The sequence below is a fragment of the Salpingoeca rosetta genome (genome assembly GCF_000188695.1).
Source record: "Salpingoeca rosetta unplaced genomic scaffold supercont1.37, whole genome shotgun sequence".
NCBI classification, from domain to species: domain Eukaryota; class Choanoflagellata; order Craspedida; family Salpingoecidae; genus Salpingoeca; species Salpingoeca rosetta.
In genome coordinates this window covers 707,548-717,281 of record NW_004754897.1, presented here as the reverse complement: position 1 = coordinate 717,281, position 9,734 = coordinate 707,548, and the positions used below count along the sequence as shown (strand labels likewise).

The 9,734-nt window shown below is 53.8% G+C and overlaps 1 protein-coding gene across 1 annotated transcript; it reads right to left on the bottom strand.

Moving 5' to 3' along the window:
* Positions 1-7,236: 7,236 nt before the first annotated feature.
* On the bottom strand, positions 7,237-9,702 carry PTSG_10938 (uncharacterized protein; the record flags this gene model as incomplete). The annotated part of the gene is made up of 8 exons (XM_004988269.1): positions 7,237-7,475; positions 7,690-7,716; positions 7,999-8,112; positions 8,357-8,417; positions 8,583-8,701; positions 8,961-9,051; positions 9,234-9,354; positions 9,596-9,702. The coding sequence occupies 8 exons, from the start codon at positions 9,700-9,702 to the stop codon at positions 7,282-7,284; spliced, it is 834 nt and encodes a 277-aa protein (XP_004988326.1). The 3' UTR covers positions 7,237-7,281.
* Between the last annotated feature and the right edge of the window lie 32 nt (positions 9,703-9,734).

Below are 9,734 nucleotides of genomic sequence, written 5' to 3'. Positions count from 1 at the left end.
CAGCGGCGGAATTGCCTCCTGCATGCGCAAGCTTGGTATCATCAAGGACAGTCGCCACCTGCCGTTATTCAAAAACAACAGACAGACAGCGCCCACCCTCTATCAGAGATCACAGCAGAGAAACACACATACATGTGCCTTGCCGTCACTCCGCCAGCGGCTTGCAACTTGCTTCAACATCATAGACTTTTGGCTCAACACCAGCAATCCATGCAAAGCTTTGCTTGCTCTCGCTCGCAATACTTCATCGACCCGCATGTCACAGCGGGCTGCGTCTTGCCTCCAAAGGCAACCACAGCCACACCCACAACACACAGCTGACAACGTTTTCTGTTTCACTGTGCCACATCCACGTGTGCAGCAAAGCTACTGCCAGCCATTCCCCAACACACAAACACATGTTGGCTCATCGCCCTTCTCCCAACGCACAGCTACACACACAAGGAAAATGCAAGCCCTTTCATGCGCACACACGTCATCTACGCGCCAGGCACATCGCTGTGCCCGGGTCTCAATACACCATGCGTGCAGGCCTGCTTCCTGCGTCTCGCTATGTCACATCACTGTGAGGAGAGAAGAACAATCAAGAGCCAACAAATGCGTGTTCGTGTGAGGAGAATGTCCAGCGCTTCACACTGTCACCCTCAGAGGAAGCTGAACAATCAGCTCGCCCTCTTTCCGCAAACACAGTCGTTGCTCGCCACAAGCGCATATGTCGTGTGTTGCTTTGCTTCTGTATGGTAGAAGTGCGTTTGCTCAAGATGCGAGTGATCACAAGAGCACACATAGAGACACGAGCAATCGCTTGCTCGCCTCCCCACATGTGCCTCATCACACCCACACACATCGCTCACGCATCACACACACAAGTATCCACACACACAAATACGCGCCCGTGCTGTTCTCATTGCATGTGCTGTGCATGCATGTGTGCTCGTGCAAGCATTGCTTACAACACAAACAAGTGTCGCTTCGCTTTGCCTGCAGTCACACACACACTACACACACGCACACGCAAATGAAGAGAGAGGTCGCTCAGAACACAGCAGAACAAAGACCCAGGAAGAAAGAAAAGTTGTAGCTGCAAGGGCGCAGACGCGGCTTTTCGTGCCCGCAAGCAATCCTGCTCAGCGACATTCGCCTTGCTCTCATGCTTGCGCCTCTACTCAGCGGCTCTTTGCCCTTGCCTTCTCTTTTTCTTTTTTGTCTTGCTCATTTGCATCCTTCCTCTCATGTATGCCAATCCATCGAGCGGCAGCTGTTTGAATTGCTGCTTTGTCCTAGTGTACTTTGCCTGCAGGCACCGCAATCTAGATTCAGTGATTCTGCTAGATCTAGATTTGTGACTGGATCTAGCTGGTGCGCACAGCTTCACTGCATCAAGATTCTTCACATTGCTCACACCCCAGATTCCCCTGGCTCGTGACCAACCAATGCTTGCATGCATGCAATTTGCTTCGCTTGCGTACGCTGCACATCAGCTGCAGCTGCACTGGTGCATCGCGACGCAGTGTTCAGACACTACTCATGACAGTATTGGGGGCTTTTTTCATCACATGATCGCACTTTTTCTGAACCCCTTTTTGACTTCACCGCCCCAGTCTCCCTACTCCGGTGATCAAGTGAGCAAGCGAGCAAACGTCACTGCACCATGCCATGAGCTGCAGCAACAGGCACAAGACCACGTGGCTGGCTTGCAGGCACACGTGTGCGCGCGAGCACACTGCACTGTGCGCACTTCTACTTGCCTGCAGGCACGCTGCGCTGAAGCAAGAAGGAGCAAAGCGGAGGAACTGCGGAGTAGAGCAGCAAGGATGGATTCGTTTCCATGTCATTGCACAAGAGACAAGCAAGCAGGCAGAGAACGACGAGGAGCAGCGCAAGGCATACGTGTACACGTGTGTGTGCATGCGTTTGTGTGTAGATGTTGCCTGCAGGCACGGGAACGTGTTTCTGATTAAAGTGGATTGAATGAGTAGCAATCCTCTGCTCACTGCAGACACAATTGCATGCGATTGTGCAGTGCTGCTGTGTTTGTTCTGACTACTCACAACGTCTCCTACTTGCATTGGATTCACTCCACTTCATCCGTCTACTCACTCGCAGACACCCACAACTTCTCCTGCTTGCATTGGATTCACTCCACTACATCCCGCTACTCACTGTTGTGTTACTCGCAAGCACTCACAACATCTCCTACTTGCATTGGATTCACTCCACCACAATCCCTCTACTCACTGTTGTGTTACTTGCATGCACTCACAACTTCTCCTGCTTGCATTGGATTAACTCCACTACATCCCTCTACCCACGCGCAACCACTCACAACATCTCCTGCTTGCATTGGATTAACTCCACTACATCCCTCTACCCACGCGCAACCACTCACAACATCTCCTGCTTGCTTTGGATTCACTCCACTTCATCCGTCTACTCACTCGTAGGCACTCACAACTTCTCCTGCTTGCATTGGATTCACTCCACTACACCCGTCTATTCGCTGCAGACACTTCATGCGTACGCTTGCTTGCTCTGTGCGTGTTGCTCGCAAGCACCCACAACTTCCCTTGCTTCCACCTTGTTCACTTCACAACACTCCTCCACTCACTCGCCACTGTGTCACAGCATCACCCACCATGCCTGCACGTACCTGCAATCGACCCCTCATCAATCCTCACATTCACTCACTCACCGCTCTGTCACTCCGCTCACCACTTCACTTCACTCCACTTCACTCGACAGCATCGCCTCGCTTCTTGGATTCACTCTCCAACATCACCTGCGCTTCCTCTCTCTCGTCCCCAGCAGCGATATGTTCAGGTGTGTAAGAAGCTCGCTGCGATCGCCTTCTTCTCTTCCCACTTTACCTTCTCTCTTCGTGCATGCTTGCTACTGCTTCAATATTTGTGCTCCTGCTTCCTTTGCTCCACCGCCACAACACACAACACAACACACACATGCATGTGCCGCTTTGTCCCTTTGTCTCACCCTTCACTCACTTGCGCCTTTCCCTCTTCCCTTTGCCTTTCCACATTCCATGTGTTGCATTGTTGCTTTGCTCTTGCTGCCACATGCTTCATTCACCCTTGGCTCTCCCTCTCTTCTATCCACTCACCACCACACAGCACCTCTCCACACAACATCACTCGTCCTTCACTTCACTTCACGCAACACAGCACCACAACACAGCCAACCGCTGTGTGCATTCATGCTTGCCTTCGTCCCTTTCTGTCGCCACCTTGTCACCACAAGCCTGGTTTGTCCATTTCACCTGCGTTCCACCACCCTTTCTGTCTTGTTTCAATTCTTGCCACTGCTGTTGTTGTTTCCATGCGCTTGCATGCCTTCCCTTGTCCATGTTCACTACTTTGTGCCGCCACTCCTTCCCCTTCACTTCCCTTTCCTGCCTCGTTCATGTTTCATGCTGCATGTGTTACAACACATCATAAACCCATCAAGCCCACACTGCCGCCTTCTTCACCATCAGCCCTGTTCACATCCACCATCACCAGTCGCTGCAATCATCACTCGCTTCATCCTTGCCCCCACTCCCTCGTTCACTGCTGCTGCTGCTGTCCTCACCTGCGTGCAACACCCACTCCACAGCCACACGCCCAGCTCACCACTAACCCAAGTCACATCACAAGCAACACACACTGTGTTGACTTCACCGCAACCATCAACAACCATCCACACCAGCACCAGCATCACACGACACACACAGCTGCACATGCGTGTTGCATTGTATATTTCCACTTCACTTCAGCAACACGACAGCAAGCAAACACACACACGCACGTGGCAGGAATAAACGAGAAAGTATCCCCATATCAACTGCAAGCAACACACACAAAAAGCGACAGCTGCATGCAGCGTCACACCGCTTCACTCCCCCATCAACCGCCATCATCACCTTCAGCCAATAACAACAACAACAGCAGCAGCAGTGTGCATGCTGTGGCAAGAGAGAACAGAGAGAGAAAGGGAAAGGGACGGGAGGAAGGCAGAAGGATACAAGGAGAGAGACGTGCACGCTGTCAACAACAACACGACACAACAACACAACACAACACAATCAACACCACCCGCTCACGCTCCCCTCCTTCTCCAACGAGGTGCGTGGTCTATGGGCAGCCCCACGTCTTGCTTGCTTGTCCTGTGTCCTTGCTTGCTCGTGTGTCCTTGCTTGGTTGTGCGTGTCATGTCATGGGTTCCAACAAACAGCCTGCACTTCCCCCGCACAAGCATCCATGTGTGCATGTGCATGTGCGTGTGGGGATGACAAAGAGGGAAGAGGGAATGGAGCAGAAGAAGAAGAAAGGGAGAGGTGGGAGGTGCGCGAGCACAGACGATGGTGATGGGCGCACACGACGTGGGTATGGTGAACACACACACACACACACACACACGATCACACAAGCACAGAGAAGCAGCATCGCACAGCAGACACAGCAGACACAAACAGGGGAAACAAGAGCAGCAGCAGCACAACACACACACACACACACGCACCAAGGGAAGGACATCAGCCAGCCAGCATCATCCAACACCCCTTGCATCCACTAGTCCATGCACGCAGCGGTGGTGGTGGCAGCAGCAGCAGAGGGAGAGAAGGCAGAGTGTGCCCTACCGTGCCTGCCTGCCTTGGCTGGCCTGTGTGGGGATGTGTGTCTGCACACCCACCCACTGTGTGTGTGTTTGCGTGTGTCACCATCCAAACACACACATGCGTGTGAGACAGAGGGAAGCAGGCAGCCACCACACACACACACACTGTGTGAATTACAAGCAGACACAGCATGAGCGACATGCACACAGTCACAGTCACAGTCACAATCACACCTTCATATGCAAGTGCAACGCACTGTGAGGTGGCATCAGACTGCTGCGTGTCTGTCAGCATGCATGTGTATTTACACACACACGTGTGTGTGTGCGTCGATGCAGTCCATCATCCCTTTCTGTCTGCGTGTGATCCAAATGCATCCACAGCAGCAGGAGTGCGTGTGAGATCACAACACCCACCACAGCCACGTCCCACCTCTCCCTCCTTCACAAACACACACCCCACACAGCAGTCAAACCAATTGACAGAACTCACCCAAACTCACGGTGCCGGCGTGCCATGAGCCTGTGCAGTACATATGTCAGCCTCACCGACCGTGGGCAACGCCTTGCATGCCTTTGGCCCTGCACACATCCATGGTGTGGTCGGTGCTGTGCGTGTTTTCTGCTTGCACCTGTTCACCATCACACCATCACCCACCACACCCCACACAATCCACGGAACCAAACGAAACCACCCACAACAGGACCGCCAGTGAGTGCCCGTCACAGCGCGCACCCTCTCCCTCCTCTCCACCAACACTGTGCCAGCCACGCACACGAACAACGCAACCCACCATCTCCCACTCAAGCACACACACACGCACCTTGATTCGCGTTTCGTCTGTTGCTTGTTGCTGTTTGTTTGTGTTGGTCTTGTTGGTTCGTGTTTGGGCGATTTGTGGAAGATGCCACAAATAATCGCCCACTGCTGCGTTTGTGCGGCAACTGCTGTTTGCTTTTGCTTGTTGAAGGGCGGACTTGCTTGCTTTGCTTGGTTGGTTGGTTGGTTGGTTGGTTGGTTGTATTCAATGAGACAAGAAGGAGAAGAACGAGGGGGAAAGGGGAACAGCACTGTGTGTGTGTGAATGCAACGCAGGCTCACAGGCCTTGCAGGCTGAGGAGGGAAGGGAGAAGGGGACAAGAAAGGGGGGGGGGATGGAAAAGAAGAAGAAACAGCACACACACACACACACACACAGCTGTGGACAGCATGCGCCCCCTCTCCTCTCCTCTCTTCTTCGCTTCCTGCTCCTCCTCCTTCTCACAGCCACAACAGACAACCAACAGCCACAAAGGGCTGGAAGAGAAAACAAACAAGGCAACAGCCACCCAGCCAGATTGCCATGGAAGAAAGAGGCGAGGCGATGGAGGAGGGAAAGGAGAACACCGTCCATCAACACGCACACATCTGTTGGGAGCATAACGTCTTGTGTCCTTGCTTCCCTCCTTCCTTTCCTTGGGTTGGGTTGAGTTGGGTTGGTTGAGGTGGCACAGCTCGCCATGGCGTGTCCATGCGTGGTGCTGGGGGTGTTGGATGTGGGCGTGGATGGGTTCCTCTCTCTGCGTGTGGAAAGGGGTGGAGGGAAACAGTGGAAGGGGTGGCAGCAGCAGAAAGGAGGAGGAAGGAGAAGAAGCAAGGGGAGGGGGTGGATGTGAGCATGCCATGCATGAGTGGACAATAACAACACATGGGGGTGCAATGATGATGACGTGGTTGGTTGTGTGTTGTGTGTGATGGCACAAGAACACAAAGGTCAACCACAACCACACACACACACACCTCATCGTCGATCAACGCATCTGCCTGATATATGCGCACACGCGCACGCACATCTGCAGTCGCACACACACACGGTGTCACACATGGCATTGTAGAGTGAGACAGCGCACCATGCACACGCATGCACAGCAATGCAACCACAACCACCACAACCACCACAACGACAACATCTCCCCCATCTCCACCCCCCAAATGCACGGTCACATGACCAGGTACACAGCCGTGGTGGTGATGGTGGCCATGATGAATGCCTTCCTCGCTCTTCCCCTCAACCCCCTTCCACCAAAAACACGCACACCATTGCGTGCCCTCACCTCGTGCATCGTGTTGCAGTCGGCGTGGTTGATGGCGATGTACACGCACACACGCACACATCGTGTGAATATGTGTTCCCGGTTGAGATGAGCAAGGGGAGGGAGAGAAATGGGCGACATGACACGACGGCCAGTCAACCCCAGCCAATCCAATCCGGCATCCACCGCCGTGTGCTGCTTCCTGCAGTCATCATCATCATCATCATCACAATCACAATCACACGCACACAGGTGCAAGGAAAAGGAATGAGCCACTGATATGTGTGTCACTGTCATGTGATACCACCACCACACCATTCACGTGCATGTGCACACACACCGCTATCCCCCAACCAACATCATCGCCCTCCTATAACTTCCCTTCCCTCCCTCCTTTCGCTCTGCACTCCCACATCGCACCACCACCGCCATCACCACCACCATCACCGTGTCACTTCCCCTCCCCCTGCTTCCCACCCCTCGACACAACACAGCCCACCAACCAACCAACCGCCAACGATCATCCTCACCTGTGCTTGATGCAGCCAGCCAGCCAGCCAGCCAATGTGCCACAGCGAACCCAAAACGAGGGAACCCCAATCACATGCCACGGCCACCATCATCATCGCTGATGGAGCAGAAAGAGGAGATGAAGGGGAAGAGTGGTGGGCACGAGCCGTGTCCTTCCTTGTCCTCATCGGTGCAGCCCCAAACACGCTGCACAGCACACGCACACGCACGGCCATCATCACAGCACCACCACCCCCAGCAGCGACAGCAAGATGTCTGCCTGCCTGTGAGGCAAGGAGAAACCAACCAGAGACGAACAATGACCGGTGATGGTGAGGACACCAAAGGAGAGACACAAGGGACCACGCATGGGAATATGCAGCATGTTGTGGGCGGGTGCACCAGATACACACGAGAACAACGAAGCAAGCACCCAACAAGCAAGCAACCAGGCACACGATATCACATCCACCACATCCACCACTGCTGCTGAAATACCTGTGTTGGCCGCTGTCTCGATCACGCCTCAACAGTTCCACATCACATGGGGAAGGTTGATGATGATGATGACACAGAGCAAAGGCGATTGGTTGGGAAAGGAGGAAGGGGATTCGGTTGGGAAAACCCGCACATGTCCGCCTGCAGCCACGCACACGCACACATTGAATTGTGTGATTGATTCATGTGAGACACACGTCAGTGCAACCACCCTACAGCCAATGTCTGCTCTGGTGTGTTGGCATGCATGTGTAGATGCGTGTACAAGCGTGCGTACGTGCGTGTGAATGTGTACTACCACCCCATCACACACACACACACACAGCCAACGTCTCATCTTGTGCCTTCTTCTCTCGCACAATTGTGTGTGCGTGTATCGCCCTGCTCGTGTCATGAGGGCTTGGGAAGAGAACGGCCACCGTCCTGTGCAAATCACACACATGTGCACATGCGCAAGCACAAACAACAAATCAGCAAGAATCACACCACACAGTGAGCCAGCATGGCAGAAACAAAGCACATCCACCTCCTTGTGCCACATTCGCATCACCCACATCACCACCTGTGCACGCACATGTCACATCCCCACACAGACACCACATCACCACCGCCACAAGCATCACGCCTGCGCATGCGTGTGCGTGCGCCGTGTACATCCACCACAAACCACTCACCACCATCATCGTCATCGTCATGTGAGGCAACGGCACATCGACGCACATTACCCCCTGCATGTATATGCGTGGAGAAAGAGGTGAGTTGTCACAGAATCAGGTTATCAACGACAACAACACCCATTGCCACCACCAACAGACCCAACGACATCCAACCAGCACCGCACAATCACACACATACATGCTGATGTTCACACCCAACACATCATACACCACCACGTCACCACCACAACCACCGCCATTCATCTCACCTCCACATCCACGGTCGAAGCTGCTACTGACAAATGATGACGACGACGAGGTCGAGGAGGAGATAGACGAGAGACGGAAGAAGCACGCTCATCCACAATGCAGCCACATTAGCTGTGTTGGTGCTGCTGTTGGTGGTGAAAACGGTGAAAACAAACGGCCCCTTGCCACGCCGTGTCCATTTGCTCGCTCGCTCGGCTGCTTGCTTGGTCGGTTGGATAGATGGAGACGGATGCATGGTACTGTGTCACAATCAAGCGAAAAAGGGAGAAGAAGAAAAGACACATGAGTGGACAGAACAGACAAGGAAAGAGGGAGGCGAAGGAGGAACACAACATGTCAACCAACACACACACACATACACATCTAAGTCGCCCCTCTCACCTTCATCACTCGTCATCATCGTCATCGTCGTTGGTTCCACCGCTTCATGCACCTCCTCAACGCTGTGAAACGTGTGTGTGTGTACAGACACAAGAAGAGGAGAATGCAGGGGGGGTGAGGTTGACAGCGAAGCATCATCAACCACACGCCAGCCCCATCCAACCACCCGCATTGACACACAACCACACGCACACATGTTGTCCCCACCACCACACGCACGCACACACACATGCTCACCTCTTCGTCAGAGCGGCTGACATGTGCAATGTCTTCCTCACGCCAGATTGGGGCTGGTGTCGGCCGGTTGATGGCGGCTGTGCAGTCGATGGCGATGATGACGGTGATGGTGACAGCGGAGCTGCGGTGGAAGAGAGAGAAAGGAGAGAGAAATGGAGAAGGTTGATGATGATGGGTCGTTCATGGCGGCTGCTTTCCCCTCCTCTGATGTGGCCCTGGTGTCCATGCAACCAACACACAACGACAAGATACAACGATATCATCACACAAAGGCACAGGCATGGCATGTGAGCGCAGCAGACGTGTTCACCTTCCGTCCCCTCCTCTGCTTTCCCCCTCCGCACTCCATGACACACACACACCTGCTGCACATGACTGCGTCGCTGTGGTTGGATGTGCCCACCATGACCATGGACGTGTGTGTCCACAGCTGCTGCTCCCAACCCATCATGTGTGCACCGCCCATCATCCCTCCAACGATCCTCAGGCAGCCATCCCTGC